Here is a 16,366-nt window from a genome sequence, read left to right on the forward strand (position 1 = left end):
CAGGTTCATGCCATTCTCCTGCCTCAGCCTCCTGAGTAGCTGGGACTACAGGCTTCCACCACCATGCCCGGCTAATTTTTGTATTTTTAGTAGAGACGGGGTTTCACCGTGTTAGCCAGGATGGTCTCAATCTCCTGACCTCGTGATCCGCCTGCCTCAGCCTCCCAAAGTGCTGGGATTACAGGCATAAGCCACACCGCCTTCAATTCTTTAATCATGGTTTCCTTTAGTTCCGTGAACACATTTATAATGGTTAAAGTCTTTTTCTGTTAAATTTGACATCTTGTTTCTCATCATTTTTTATTGCCTGTTTTCCCTTCCCTTAGTGTATGGACTATACTTTTCTGTTTACATGCCTCGTACTTTTTTGTTGGAAACTGAACATGTTAGATAATACATTATAACAGTTCTGGGCACTGGTTCCTTTTCCTCCAGGGCTTGTTATTGTTATTTGCTCGGTATTTGTTTAGTGACTGACTGGGTTCATTTAGTGCAGTTTGTTTCCCTCTGTAGTGTTCAGCCTCTGCTACTGTTCCTCTGGAAGGTGTAATTATGGATATGCCCCCAGTTAGGATGCGTTGACAGTGCTTTTGGTAGGGCTCTCTTCTTTTCTTTCCTGGAATACACCCAATTTTTAAACTCCACTAATTGCTGGCTGATTGCTCCAATCAGTCAGTTAACTGATTTCAACCAATGCCTTGGGGTAAAATGTTCTATAGAATAATCCAAATTCTGACTCATTTGAAGGAATAGTTTCTGAGGTCAGTGTTTAATTTTTGGTCTGATTGTACCAGATACCTTATTCCCTGGTTCACTTCTGCAAACTAACCTACAGTTTAGCCTGTATCTTGATTGTCTCATTGCGTGTATCTTGATTATCTTCCCAATTGCCTTTCAGCCTCCGCTATTCTTTAGAGCACCTTTAGGCCTTGACTTCATGCTATGTTGCAAATGAAGTCAGGGTCTTTGGGAAAAGATTAGGTGCTGTTTTTTTTTGTTTTGTTTTGTTTTGTTGCTTTTTTTTTGTTTTTTAATCTGCTTCTAACCCCAGGCAAACAGTCTGAGCTTGAGCTTTAGAGGTGTGGGAGTGGGAACAATGACAAGTTTCTCTCTGAGTGACATGCTGTGAGTGCTCGGTGGGAGGTAGGCAGTAGCCTGGGGTCCTCCTGGTGTGGAACTACCTCCTCAAGAGCAGGGTCAAGAAGGATTGGGGTTTCATTATTTTCAGTGTGCCTGGCCCTAGGTACAGCCTTCATTCCACAAGTGGGGGTTTGGCAGAAGGGTGCCTCCACTTCTAAACTGTGTTCATGAAGGACTTAGCCTTCAGCAATAGGTAGCTGGGGAAGGATGGGAAGTACTGATGTCTTTTATCTCTGGGGAAGAAATCCCGTTGTCTGGGTGCTGGGGGCAGAGGGAGTCCTGTGTTCTTGCCTGCCTCAGTGGGGAGTGGAGTCTTCTTTTCTGAGCTGGGAGAGAGTGGGAAGGAAAAAAAGGGTTCAAATACCACAGACTCTTGCCTTTCTTACCGAATTTTCTAGATGTGTTCTTGAATAGATGTTTCTTCATTTGCTGTTTGCCTTTTGGACCATTTCCAGAGGTTTTTGATGGTCAGTTTTTACAAGTTTCTCTTGGGAACAAGCCAGTGGAACCCTTTACACTGTCATTCATGCCAGAAGTCACTCTCCTTGTTGTTACCATTCTTAAATTTTAGTCATTGTGATTAAGTTTGTAGTAACATTGCATTGTGTTTTTAATTTGCGTTTCTCCCTGCAGCCTCAAAACTCCTGGGCTCAAGTGATCCTCCCACCTCAGCCTCCTGAGGAATTAGGACTGTAGGCGTGTGCCGCAGTCCCCCACCTGGCTAATTTTTTTAGTTTTTTTTTTTTTTTTTTAAAGAAATGGGGTCTTGCTATGTTGCCCATGCTGGTCTCGAACTCCTGGCCTCAAGCTGTCCTCCCACAGCACTTGGATTACACGTGTGAGCCACCACGCCCAACCGATGTTGAAAATCTTTACATGTGATAATTTGCCATCAGTATATCTACCCTCTTTGGTGAAATGTTCATGTTATTTTCCATTTTATGGTTGGATTGTTAGTTTTTGTGCTCTTTAGTTTGGAGACTTCTTTATATAGTTTAGATAGTAGTCCTGTCTGTGTTGGTTATGTGATGTGCAAATATTTTCTTGTAGTCTAACTTGTCTTTTCAACATTTTAACAGGCTCTTTTTTTTTTTTTTTTTTTAAGACGGAGTCTCACTCTGTCGCCCAGGCTGGAGTGCAGTGGCGCGATCTTGGCTCACTGCAAACTCCGCCTCCCGGGTTCACGCCATTCTCCTGCCTCAGCCTCCCGAGTAGCTGGAACTACAGGTGCCCGCCACCACGCCTGGCTAATTTTTTATATTTTTATTAGAGATGGGGTTTCACCGTGTTAGCCAGGATGGTCTCAATCTCCTGACCTTGTGATCTGCCCGCCTCGGCCTCCCAAAGTGCTGGGATTACAGGCGTGAGCCACTGTGCCTGGCCTGCATTTTACATTTAAGTCTATGATCCGTTTTGAGTTAATTTTTGTATGAAGTGTGACCTAAATTTGCAGGTTGAAGTTTTTTTTTAAGTTTTTTTGTCTATGGATGTTCAATTATTTCAGCACCATTTATTGAAAAGGTTGTCCTTCCATTATTGAATTGCTTTGGCTATTTGTAAACGTGTTTAGGGAAAAACTTTCCTCAAACTGTGTTTTTCCTCTACTGTCATACCACAGCAATAATCAACACAGAAGAAGACTTCTGTGATCACACGCATGGGGTTGTTTTCCCCACACACCAAGCAGCAGACAGCAGCCTGAGTGTCCTCTAATTCAGTTCGACACTATCTCCGGGTCATTGGTGTCAGATCCCACAGGTTGAGGGCTCCGTACCTAAGACTGCTCCCCTAACACACACACCAGTCATAAGTCAGGGCCTCCAGAACTTCTGACCAACCAGCTTCAAGTTGGGGCTCCCGTGGCCCCCTCTTTGGGTTCATTAATTTGCTGGACTGGCACACAGAACTCAGGGAAACACTTATTTATGCTTACTAGTTTATTATAAAGAATATTGCAAAGGTTACAGATGAAGGGACATGCAGGGCTACGTATGGGGGAAGGGGTGTGGAACTTTCATGTCCTCCCTGGATGCTCCACCCATCAGGAACCTCTGTGTGTTCAGCTGTCTTGAAGTTCACTGAACCCTGTCCTCTTGGGTTTTTATGGAAGCTTCATGACATCAACATTCCTACCCCAAGGGCATAGATGGGACCCTACATGAGAGAGTCTTAAGACCCGCAATCAAAAAGTCAGGGGAACATTAAGTGTGGAAGGCGGGCAGGAGAAAGTCAGAGGCCTGCCTCTGAGGCCTAACACTTCCAACATTATAATGAAAGACTGGAATAAAGGCTATGGGAGTTAAAGCCAGGAACCATGGATGAAGACCAATAGATATCATAGCACCACAATCAAATAACAGGCATACTTGTGTGGGTCATTTCTGGGTTCTCTATTCTGTTCTGTTACTCTATGTGTGTATTCTTTTGCTCATACCAACACAGTCTTGACTAGCTATGTAGTTGGCCTTCAGTGAGGTCTTTTTCAATTGTTTTAGCTATTTTGGAGCTTTGCCTTCCATGTAAGTTTTATAATGAGTTTTTATCTACAAAAATCCTTGCTGGGATCTTGATAGGAATTGTATTAACCTATAGAAAAATTTGGAGAGAATTGACATCTTTACTGAGTCAATATATTGCTGAGAACATAGTATAACATATTGCTATTTGTTTAGTTTTTTTTTTTTTTTTTTTTTGAGAAATGGGGTCTCATGCTGTTGTTCAGGCTGGAGTGCAGTGGTGTCATCATAGTTCACTGCAGCCTCGAACTCCTGGACTCAAGCAATTCTCTCACCACATTCTCTTGAGTACCTAGACTACACAGGTGTATGCCACTAAACTCAGCTAACTTTTAATTTTTTTTTAGTGACATGGTCTTGTTGCCCAGGCTGGTCTCAAACTCCTGGTCTTGAAGTGATCCTCTTGCCTCAGTCTCTTGTATTTGTTTAGATTTCTGATTTATTTCATCAGCATTTTGGAATTTTTAGCATATAGGGCGTATACGTATTTTGCTAAGCGTATACTTAAAGTATTTAATTTTCTGTGGAGCAGTTGTAAATGGTATTGTTTAAAATTTCAGTTTCTACATGTTTATTGTTAATATATAGAAAAGTAAATGATGGCTGGGCACAGTGGCTTATACCTTTAATCCCAGCACTTTGGGAGGCCAACGTGAGAGGATCACTTGAGTTCAGGAGTTCAAGACCAGCCTGGGCAACATAGCGAGACTCCATCACTACAAGAAATTAAAAAAAAAAAAAAAAAGGCCAGGTATGGTGGTGTGCACCTGTAATCCTAGGTACTTGGCAGGTGGAGGGCAGGAGGATTCGTTGAGCCCAGGAGTTCAAGGTTACAGTGAGGTATGATTGCACCATTGCACTCCAGCCTGGGCAACAGAGTGAGACCCTGTGTCTCTAGAAAGAAAAGAGAAGTGATTGATATTTGAGTGTTGATCTTGAATTCTTCCTGAACTCATTATTTCTAGAATTTTTTTTTGTAGATCCTAAGTAACATTTTAAGATTTGTTTTGAAGTGTTTTATCTTTTTTCTATTGTGATGTATTCTTATTTCATAATGACCAAATATTGTGGGATTTTAGGATGAAGGCTGTTGAAATCCATATATCAATTTTATGCCCCATCACATTGATGATTTTTCTTATTTATAATTTTTTCTTTAGTTGATTCTCCTGGATTTTATAGATAAAAGAGTCATATAATCTGCAAATAGTTACAGTTTACCTTTTTTCCCCCAATTTTTATACTCATTTTTTCCCCTCATTTAATTATCTAAGACTTCCAAGATAGAGTTGAATAATGCTGGTAATATCATTTTCTGGCTTTAGAGTCTTAGACTTGTTTGCTTTTTTTTTTTTCTTCAAGGCATTGCATGCTAGTAGGAGTTCATTTTATTTCAGTAGGTAGAATGCAAATAAAGTAAAACATACAGTAAATTTCAGTTCTCTAGTGTGTTCTAGTATTGGGGTGTTCTGTTTTGTTAAATTTATGGGGACCTGAAGGTTGACATAAATACTTTTACTTCAACAGTTCTATTGTTGAAAGTCAATATTATAGGCTTTCCTGCTTTCTGTAGAGTGGCCAATATTTGATTTCTTTGTAGATTTTGCAGCACTTTATTTTCTTCATTCTTATTTTATCATACTTGTCAATTTAGAAAACAGTATTGATAGGAATGTATATTGATCTCAGGACTTTACTGGAGAGTTGATTTTCTTCTTTTTATTTTAAGGAGGATCCTTAAAAATTATTGGGGAACTCTTATTTGTTGTCATTTGATTTCTTCTTCTGAGATGAGGATTACAAAACAATTCTAACTAATGGAGCTTTTCAGTTTTTCTTTTTTATTACAAGACGGGGTCTTTGCTTTGTTACTCAGGCTGGAGTGTAGTAATGCCATCAGAGCTCAGTGCAACCTCGAACTCCTGGGCTCAAGTGATCCTCCCACTTCAGCCTCTTGAGTAGCTAGGACTACAGCCATGAGCCACGTGCCACCACACCCGGCTAATTAAAAAAATTTTTTTTTTTTGTAGAGGTGGGTCTCACTTTGTTGCCCAAGCTGGTTTCGAACTGCTGGGCTCAAGTGATCCTCCTGCCACAGCTACCCAAAGTGCTGGGATTACAGGTGTGAGCCACTGTGCCCGCCCGAGCGTGTGTTTATAGTCTCATAAATGAGCAACATTCCTCCATATATAGCTCCTGCTGATGAGAAGTTTGGTGTGCTGATATTTTTCTTTTCTTTTCTTTCTTTCTTTTTTTTTTTTTGAGACGGAGTTGCCAGGCTGGAGTGCAGTGGCATGATTTCGGCTTACTGCAGCCTCTGCCTCCCGGGTCCGAGCAATTCTCCTGCCTCAGCCTCCTAAGTAGCTGGGATTACAGGCACGCGCCACCACACCCAGCTAATTTTTTGTATTTTTAGTAGAGACTAATTTTTTGTATTTTTAGTAGAGGGTTTCACCATGTTGGCCAGGATGGTCTAGATCTTCTGACCTTGTGATCTGCCCGTCTCGGCCCCCCAAAGTGCTGGGATAACAGGCGTGAGCCACTGCTCCTGGCCTCTTTTTTTTTTTTTTTTAAAGATAATGTCTCGCTCTGTTGCCCAGGCTGGAGTGCAGTGGCATGATCTTGGCTCACTGCAAACTCCCCCTCCCAGGCTCAAGTAATCCTCTCACCTTGGCCTCCCTAAGTGCTGGGATTACAGGCATGAGCCACTGTGCCTAGCCTAGTGTGGTGATATTTCAAGAACACTTTACAAAGCTTTATTCTACTTGCTACAGCTTGAGCATCAAGATCCTGACTCTGTAGTTTTCTTGTGATATAAACCAACTACATTTAGGGTTCATTTTCTTGTCTTTTACTCACCCCAGTCTTAATTTTGTTGCACAGTGGAAAGCACATGAGCTTCATGAGGTTCAGAAACTGGGTATAACACAGCTGCTTCTCTTTGAATCCTAATGACCTTGAATAAGTTATCCAAACTCTAATCCTCAAAATGGAGGATAATAATACCTCAGAGGGGTATATTTAAAGATGCTGTGAAGTACCACATGTAAATTATCTGGTACAGAATTTACCTTTGTTGATTCTCAGTAAATGTTTGCTGCCTCTCCCCTGAAACAAAATGAAATGGTGTGTGTGAATAGCTTTGTGAGCTTTAAATAATATAATTAAATAGAAGCCATTATTCTGTTTCCTCTTTCAGAAATGGGCATTAATAACATAATTTATAATCTCAGTAGTGTCATGTGCTTGGCCCAGGTACATGCCCAGGTTTGGTATTCTTTAGATTTTTGTTTCTTCTTGCCCTACATACTTTGAAAGCCCTTGGAGAAATCCTACAGCAAATTCACATGATTTATGAAACCAACAGTTGACTAATTCTTACTCTGTTTCTTTGACTAATTCTTAGTCTATGTATCCACATATATGAACACTAAATCCACCTGTTACCTTCTTTTTATGGTATCTGGGTTCTCCTACTTTGCCCTACTCCTTTCCCCACTAAGAACTTTGAACCACATGGAATTTATTAGCTAGCATATACCCTGGTCTCTTCCTGTTTTGGTATTTCTGGTTGGATTGACTGTGATAATCCTTATTGGATATTCAACTAATTGTCTAAAATAAGCTTACATATCATGAGTTACGAGGTAGAGTGCCAAGGACTTGAAAAGCTTGAACTCCTAGGACTTACTTGCTGCAGTCCAGTTTAGAGAGAAATTAATGATTTCTAAAAATGTTCTTAGCACTCAAGAGCATTGAGATATTATCAAATATTCATTAAACATTTGTGTGCATAGCACTTTCTGGGAACCCAGATGGATGTAAAACGTGTATGCTTTGGTCCTGAGTTTCTTCCTTCCAGGGTAGTCTAGTTAGAGTTCAGAATAACTCAAAAAAGTTGAAATGTAAGACATTAAGCCTTTTGAATACAAAATATTATGGATAATATGTGCTTATAAATTTGAAGACTTTGTCCTGTTTATTTTTTATAAAGTATGGTGAATTTTGTTTTCCTTTACCTGTGAACTAGAAATAAAAATACCCTGTGGGGTCATTGTGATGTTTAAATGAGATTGGATATGTAAAGCCCAGTTATAATATATAAACTTACATATATTCTTTCTAATACATACAGTTAGTATTTAGAATTCTAACTTCTAATTGTATACTATTTTTTAAATTAAGCAAGTAATATGATACATGGTTAAAAAAAATGCAGGCAGAACAAAGTAAGTATTCTTCTTACTTCAGACCCGAGGTTCTTCCGTATGTTCTTCTGTACCAAGAGTATGGTTTTAAATATTTTTCATTAATTATTCTAGAACATACGCACTTACATATACTTACATATTTTTATAACATATAAGTGGGAACATATTATTCATGTTGTCTTGTATCCTGTGTTTTTCATTTAAAAAGAGATTTTTGGCTATATTCCCTGTCAACAAATATAGCTTTTAAATACATTATTCTTTTATTATTGATTGCTGAGTATTCTGTCGTTTGGATATGTGATAATATAACTGATATTTTCCCCCAGCACTCCTTTAATGCATTTTTTTCAAAACTTTCATCTTCTTAGCATCAACTCACTATCCTGAAGGTCCATTCTCCCAAGAAGAGGGGACAGAAAGACAGATCTATTTGTAAGAAAGGCTTGGGTATCCCATGAACGAGCCAACAGAAAACCGATTGGGGTGCAGCAGGACTCCAGAGCCAGATATAAGGCTCAGAAAAGGGCACCAACTGGATGGTACAAGAAGAGGTGATAATGACAGCCACCAAGGAGATTTGGAGCCCATTTTAGAGGCATCTGTTCTATCTTCCCATCATAAAAAAGTAAGTCAAATTGGAAGAATGATAAACAAAGGAAAAAATGTGGAGGATGTGGCAGAGGGAGGATATGGGGAAAAAAAAGTGTGGGTCCATTGCTGGAGGGAGGATGGGGTGGTAAGAAGGAAACTTGCACATTTGTATTTTTTTCTTCCGGATAACTTGAAGTCTCTTATCTTTATGATTATGATTATGATTATGATTATTACTACTACTACTATTGAGACGGAGTCTCGCTCTGTCACCCAGGCGGAGTGCAGTAGCATGATCTCGGCTCGCTGCAACCTCCGCCTCCTGGGTTCAAGCGATTCTCCTGCCTCGACTACAGGTACATGCCACCATGCCAGGCTAATTTTTGTAGCTTTAGCAGAGACGAGGTTTTGCCATGTTGGCCAGGCTGGTCTCGAACTCCTTACCTCAGGTATCCTCCCACCTTGGCCTCCCAAAGTGCTGGGATTACAGGCATGAGTCATCGTGCCCAGCTTCTTATTCTTAAATTAGCTTAGATATTATTTGATTTTGATTTTATGGTTAATGTCTTTCTGCGGACTCTTTTTTTTTTTTTTTAATTTCGGAGACGGAGTCTCGTTCTGTCGCCAGGCTGGAGTGCAGTGGCGTGATCTCAGCTCACTGCAACCTCTACCTTCCAGGTTCAAGTGATTATCCTGCCTCAGCCTCCCGAGTAGCTGGGATTACAGGCACCTGCCACCACGCCTGGCTAATTTTTTGTATTTTTAGTAGAGATGGAGTTTCACCATGTTGGCCAGGATGGTCTCCATCTCAACCTCCTTATCCACCTGCCTCGACCTCCCAGAGTGCTGGGATTATAGATGTGAATGACTGCGCCCGGCCTCTGCTGACTCTTAAAAGCGTACTTAACCTGCTTTATCTTGTTGAAGGGAGAAGACGTGTTCTATGGGTACCATATAATCTAATTTAACCATATTTTAGTTATGACGTTATCTGTTATTTTTGGAGAAATTCGAATTGCGTGTTAGAGCTACTTTTCCAGAAATTGTTTACCTCCAGTGTATACCTTGGGAGTCAGTAGAGTTCTGAAAGCTGAAGCAGATTTTGTTCTTTCATTTCCTAGAGAAAAGAGCAACCTTTAGGCAACTATACCTATAGAGCAGAAGTATCAGAAAGTCATTGTTACAGACATTTTGCTATGTGCTTTGGAACTTCCAAATTATATAGCATGTGTTTAATGTTTTATTACTAGTACAGTGTTTCTCAAACTGTGGGTTGTACCTATTAGTGGGTTTTGAAATTAATTGTATTATAAAGTGTTAAAAATTAAAGATCAAAATAGAATAAAAACATTGAAGTGTCTATATAGTAAGTAATACACATTTAAATTGTTATTTTAGTTTTATATAGTTGTGTATATAAATATGAATAATAATATGAAATACATTTCTTACTACGGGTTGTGGTTAACATTTTGAAAGCTTCTACTGGGAACAGCAGCTGGGGGAAGAGGGTTTCGAGGTAGAGGAAACAAGCTAGTGCCAAGGTCCAAAGGTGGGAATATGCTTATCTTCCTTGCCTTCCCCTCCTGCCTCCCACCACCACCTGCGCCTGCTTGTATCATCTTTCTCTTCTTTCATCTTCTCCTTTATTTTATTTTATTATTATTATTATATTTTTTTTTGAGATGGAGTCTCGCTCTGTTGCCCAGGCTGGAGTGCAGTGGCACCATCTCGGCTCACTGCAACCTCTGCCTCCCAGGTTCAAGTGATTCTCCTGTCTCAGCCTTCCGAGTAGCTGGGACTACAGGCCTGCACAACCACATCCGGCTAATTTTTGTATTTTTAGTAGAGACGGGGTTTCACCATGTTGGCCAGGCTGGTCTTAAACTCCTGACTTCAAGTGATCCGCCACCTTGGCCCCCCAAATTGCTGAGATTACAAGCGTGAGCCACTGTGCCCGGCCTTCTTTTTTTTTTTTTTTTTTTTAAAGGACCAAAAGAAGGCCAGTGTAGTTAGAGCATGAGGAACTAGAGGGAAGAGTGAAATGAGATGAGGTCAGTGGGCCAGTCAGAGAACAGATTATACAGGTTTATTCAGGGAATTTAAATTTTATTTTAATAAAATTGCCTGGCAAGTGGGCAGCTTTTGGGGTGTTTAAACATGGAGACATTTGTGTTTTTAAAAGTATGACTCTGGTTGTGGAATGGATTATTTGAAGACAGAATGGAAGAGGGACCCAGGTGTTAGAATATAGATGAGAGATGATGTCACTTGAAACAGCGTGGTGGGAGCAGCAGAAATGGAGGGAAATGGTTGGATTCTGGATATATTTTGTGGGTCAAATCAACAAGACTTCCTGATGGATTAGCTGTAGAGTGAGGAAAATAGAGGAATCATGGCTGATTCTCTGAGCTGAACTGAAACGGTAAAGCAAGAGGGAGGAGCGGGTTTAAGGTAGGGAAATCGAGAGTGGTGTTTTGGAAATGTGAGATTCAAGATTCTTATTACATATCTTAGAAGATATATTGAGGAGTCAGTAACTGTGTCACGATAAGATTTTTATTTACCTCTGTTTCTTAACTATTTTTAAAACTGAACTGTTCTTAAGGAATCTAAGGAATTTTCAAGCTTGAGAGAATTTCAGGCTAGCCAATTTGAGATTCATAATGGCAATAAAATTCTGTTTATCATGCTACATTATTTTTAATTACGTACAAAGATCTAACATGTCACCCAGGGACCATTTCACCCACTGCTCTGTTTGGTCGCCAGTCTTTTGTCTTTCTTTTCAGCAATGGTGAGGCAGATACCCTTTTCCTCAGGGAAGAGAAGTCTGTGGTTTGTTGCCCTTGCCAATAACAAAAATGTTGGAAAGTTGAGTGGCAAAGCTGTTGCCATTGGCATCTTTCATGTGAACCACATCAAAAGATCCAGGGTGCCTCTCTCTGTTGGTTATCACACCAGTTCTTCCCAGGTTAGCACCTACAGTCACCATGCACAGGTTACCATTGTCAAACTTGATGAAATTGGTAATCTTGCCAGTCTCCAAATCAGTCTGAATGGTATCATTCACCTTGATGAGGGAATCAGGGTAGCGGATGGTGCCGGGCATCATGAGTCACCAGATGAGGGATTCCTTTTGTGCCCACAGAGATTTTTCTCACTTTGTATTTGGCCTCCTCAGGTGTAATAGGATGTACAGCAAAGTGACCCTTGGTGTCATAGATGAGACGGAAATTCTCCCCCGTCTTGTCAATGCTGATGACATCCATGAATCCAGCAGGGTAGGTTATATGAGTTCGGACCTTGCCATCGATCTTAATGAACCTCTGCATGTAATCTTCTTTACTTCATCTCCTGTCAGGGCATACTTAAGTCTGTTCCTTAGGAATATGATGGGGAGACACTCTCTCAACTTGTGGGGACTAGTGGATGGACGAGGAGCAAACACACCGGTCAATTTATCCAGCATCCAATGCTTTGGAGCTGCTACCCACTTCAGATGCTTCTTGGGACCACGCACCATGGCTGCGTTAGGCAAGGAAATCAAAATATATTTTTAGAGTCCAGAACTTGCCCACCCAATCACTTTTGTGTCAGATTTACATTAATTGATTTTTTTATGTGTTGTAATACTATATATTTTTGTTTACTGTCTTCACTGGTTGAAGTGGTATCTTCTGTAAATAATATTTGTGTTTTAATTTCACTAATAAATAATTAGGTGGATGGGATTTTTCCCATCCTTATGAATGAACTCATTTATTGCCCTGAAAGCCTCTCTTTGATTTTCCTTTAATCTTGAGCTAATGCAAAAGTTAGCAGTATGAACAAAAGAACCATTTTTTCTTTCATTTGTTTTAATAGATTTTTCTATGAGGAGCCAAGGAAAGAAAGGATCCATAGGTTGTGGAATGTTAGAGCTGAAAAGGCCCTCCAAAATCATCTTGTTTGCCTTCCTCAATTTACCAGTGAGGAAATTGTGTTTTTATTCCTAATGAAAATTTGCGTGTGTATGTTGTTTCTCTTTGGAGTTGAAGTTGTTTGCTGAAAAAGAGAATCTATATGCAGTACTGTCCCTTGCTGCCAATTTCACAGTTAATGTATACTACACATGGGAGCTAGAAAAGAAGGGGGAGAGATAAGAGTTATAGAGAACTGCAGTTTTGAGACTGAAATTAAAGGCAAAATATTGATATCTTCACATGATTTGAGGAGTTCCATATGCTGATTTTTTTGTTTGTTTGGAGAAAGGACTCATTTCTTAAAATTTTCAGTTTTGAAGTTGAAACATCTGAACTGTAGACTGCAACCTTCTGGATAATTCTAGTAATACCTTAATTGTATCACTTTCACAGATACATTTCTCATTTGCTTCTCAAAACTATACTCTGAAATAGAAAGAGCAGATATGATTTCTTTTTGAAAGTAGACGAAAATAGGATTTAGAAGGGTTAGTTTAGTAATTTGCCCAAGGTAACATGACAAGATGAGAGCATGTGCTAAGTCTTCTGACTGCTCTTTCTGCCGAACAAAGCTGCCTTTATGAGAATTGGCACCAGATTGACTTAATGTTTCTGAATTCCAAACTCAGTTCCTGAGTTGTTTATATTGAGCCTAGAGGTTAGATTCAACAGTTGGTCTTGTTTTTTGGCAGAAGTTGTTGCAGACCTCATTTTCTGTTAGGCCAGGGTAATTTTGCTTCTCAGATGTGTTCTAACTTTGTAATGGGTTTTCTGTTTATTTTGAAAGCAAATAGAACGAATATATCATAGTACAGTCATTCACATTTCTAACAATTTTGCATCATTTTCTTTGTTTTTTCCCCTCTTTTAGAAGATGCAGATCTTAACTAAATTGCTTAGGCTTCATTTAAAACATGATGGGAGCCCTTAGGCTCTCTTAAGTTGTGGAGATTGGCATTCACATGCCAATCATGAATAAGGATAAAAGTAAAATAGGAAAAGCAGCTGGGGTGTCTCGTTTTTTATTAAGTGGAATTCTGAATTTATAAAGTAAGATTTAAGGTAATTATGTGCATTACAGAGTGTGGTATCTTTTTGTACAAGTCTTTATTTACCGCCAGCTTTCTTTAAATCAATAAACCTATTAGGAGTGCCCACCTGATCACATATTGCCCTTTATAGAAAAGTACAAATGCCAGGATTTTATTCCAGGCCTGCTGAATCAGAATCTTTGGATCCTGGGTATATTTTTTTTGTTTCACAAGTAAGATGCTCACTACTGTTTAAAAACCTCCTTCCTGGCCAGGCGCAGTGGCTCACACCTGTAATGTCAGCACTTTGGGAGGCCGAGGCAGACAGATCATGAGGTCAGGAGTTTGAGACCAGCGTGTCCATCATGCTGAAACCCCGTCTCTACGAAAAATACAAAAATTAGCTGGGTGTGGTGGCAGGCACCTGTAATCCCGGCTACTTTGGGAGGCTGAGGTAGGAGAATCGCTTGAAGCCGGGAGGTGGAGGTTGCAGTGAACCGAGATTGCACCACTGCACTCCAGCCTGGGTGACAGAGTAAGACTCCGTCTCGGGGAAAACAAAACAAACAAAACAAAACAAAAAAAACAACCTCCTTCCCGTAGGAGATAGTTGAGGAAAACAAACAAACAAAACCCAAACCAGTGCCTAATTTTTTTGATATTTATTTATTTTAAATAAGTATTTTATTTAAAATAGTTAATGTATTAAAAACTTCTTAGCAACATGCTTTGCAAAGAAATCTTAACACATTCTCTGAAGATTGTTAGGGAAATAAAGTTAGATTTATTTACTGTTTGTTAAAGGAAAATATCACATTTACTCACAGTTGACTCTTAAAACATTTTTTTGAGATAAATTTTACATACCATAAAATTAACCCATTTAAAGTGTACAATTTAATGGTTTTATTAGTCACAGGGTTGTACAACCATCACTTCATTCTAACTTTAGGACATTTTTATCATCCCCTAAAGAAACCTTAACCCATTTGCCATCACTTCCCATCTCTACCCCCAACCCTAGGCAACCTCTAGTCTACTTTCTGTCTCTATGGCTTTGTCTAATCTGGACTTTTAAATAAATGGAAGTGTAAGGCATGTGGTGTTTTGTATCTAGCTTCTTTTACTTAGCATAGTGTTTTTAAGTTTCATCAATATTGTAGTATGTACCAGTACTTCATTCCTCTTTATGACTGAATAATATTCCATTGTATGGATATACAGGGGTTCTTTCTTATTTGTGGTTTCACATTCTGTGGTTTCAGTTACCCCTGGGTCAACTGAGATCTGAAAATATTAAATGGAAAATTCCAGAAATAATTTCTAAGTTTTAAACTTTGTGCTGATCTGAGTGGTGTGATGAAGTCTCTCACCTTCCTTGCCCTGTCCTGCCTTACCCAGGAAATGAATCATCCCTTTGTCCAGCATATCCATGCTGCAGATGGCTGGCTACTTAGTTACTTAGTAGCCTTCTGGTTATAAGGTCACAGATCACAAGAAGCGTGAGTGCAATACACTAAGATATTTTGAGTGAGAGAGAGAGAGCATATTCACATAACTTTTTTTTAACAGTATATTGTTATAATTGTTCTATTTTATTATTGGTTGTTAATCTCTTACTGTACCTAATTTATAAATTAAACTATGTTATAGGTATGTATATATAGGAAAAAACACAGCATATATAGGGTCCAGCAGTATCCATGATTTCAGGCATCCACTAGGGGTCTTAGAACGTATTTCCTGTGGATGGGGGGAAACTACTGTACTATAGTTTATCCAATAATGAGTTGATGGACACTGGATTGTTTCCACTTTTCGACTGTTGCAAATAATGTTGCTATTATCATTCATGTAGAAGCTTTTGTATGGATGTGTTTTCATTTCTGTTGGGTATATACTCAGGAGGGATTTTTCTGGGTTATATGTTAACTCTGTGTTTAACATTTTGAGAAACTACCAGACTGTTTTTCATAGCAGCTGCACCAGTTTATATTCCCACCAACAATGTGTGGGGGTTCCACTTTCTCCACACCCACACTAACTATTGTTACTATATTTTGAATATAACTATCCTAGTGGGTGTGAAACGATATTTCATCATAGTCAGTTAGCTCTTGAGCTTTTATGAAGAGACCTGCCTAGGTTAACTTTAGCTCAGGATTTTAAGTATTAACCTCTTTGAGGAATTTGGAAATAGAAGCTAAATTCAAACTTACTATAAAACTCAAGTTGTGTCAATTTCACTTCAAATGGTCTTCTCATCATCTGTTCTGCCATTACTTTAATCTAAGCCACCACCATCTTCCATCTGGAATACACCTGACAGGACTTCTGTTTTGTTTCTTGTGCTGTCCAATATATTCTTCACACAGTTCCTAGAGAGAGCTCTTAAAAATAAAAAGTTTATTGTGCCATTCCCATTTAAGAAATTCATTTGTTTCCCATTGCACTTGTGGTACAATCCCAAATTCTTTCTGTAACCTTCGGGATCCTGCGTGATCTCACTGCTGCCCTATCTGGCCAACTTCATTTCAGGACATTCTTCTCCATGTTCATTGAGCTGCAGCCGCATTGGCCTTATTTCAGTTTCTTAAACAGGCTGGGCTCTTTCCAGCTTCAGCACCTTCAAACATGGCTCTTTCCTCTGCCTGGAGTGTTGTTACACCCACACCTCTGGCTAACTGCTGCTCATCCTTCAGTATTCAGGTTGAGTTCTCTAGTTCCACTTCATTCTATTTCAAGTTTCCCATTGTTATCTTTAATTACCTTTTATTTTCCATTACAGTGCGTATCATGACATATATTTGTGTGACATATATTTATGTTTATAAACATATATATAAAACATTTTATAAAAATTTATAATTGTTTAATAATTGTTTTTGCTTGTAGACTCTTCAGTTCCA

The 16,366-nt window shown here is 39.3% G+C and overlaps 1 protein-coding gene and 1 pseudogene across 5 annotated transcripts in view; one reads left to right on the forward strand and one right to left on the reverse strand.

Moving 5' to 3' along the window:
* The window catches only part of ADIPOR2 (adiponectin receptor 2), a 100,005-nt gene that overhangs the window by 57,580 nt on the left and 26,059 nt on the right, over positions 1-16,366 (forward strand). For 4 of the 5 annotated variants that reach the window (XM_019038896.4, XM_063693750.1, XM_055357535.2 and 1 more), the window contains exon 2: positions 8,239-8,495. The exons of the other annotated variant lie outside the window; for it this stretch is intronic. In XM_019038896.4, coding sequence (XP_018894441.1) covers positions 8,325-8,495 — 171 coding nt within the window. In that variant the 5' untranslated portion in view covers positions 8,239-8,324. The remainder of the gene's footprint in view (positions 1-8,238; positions 8,496-16,366) is intronic. 5 annotated transcript variants of the gene reach the window in all.
* LOC101123932 (small ribosomal subunit protein eS4, X isoform-like) lies at positions 11,207-12,001 on the reverse strand (annotated as a pseudogene).

This window comes from Gorilla gorilla, chromosome 10 (genome assembly GCF_029281585.2).
Source record: "Gorilla gorilla gorilla isolate KB3781 chromosome 10, NHGRI_mGorGor1-v2.1_pri, whole genome shotgun sequence".
NCBI lineage: Eukaryota > Metazoa > Chordata > Mammalia > Primates > Hominidae > Gorilla > Gorilla gorilla.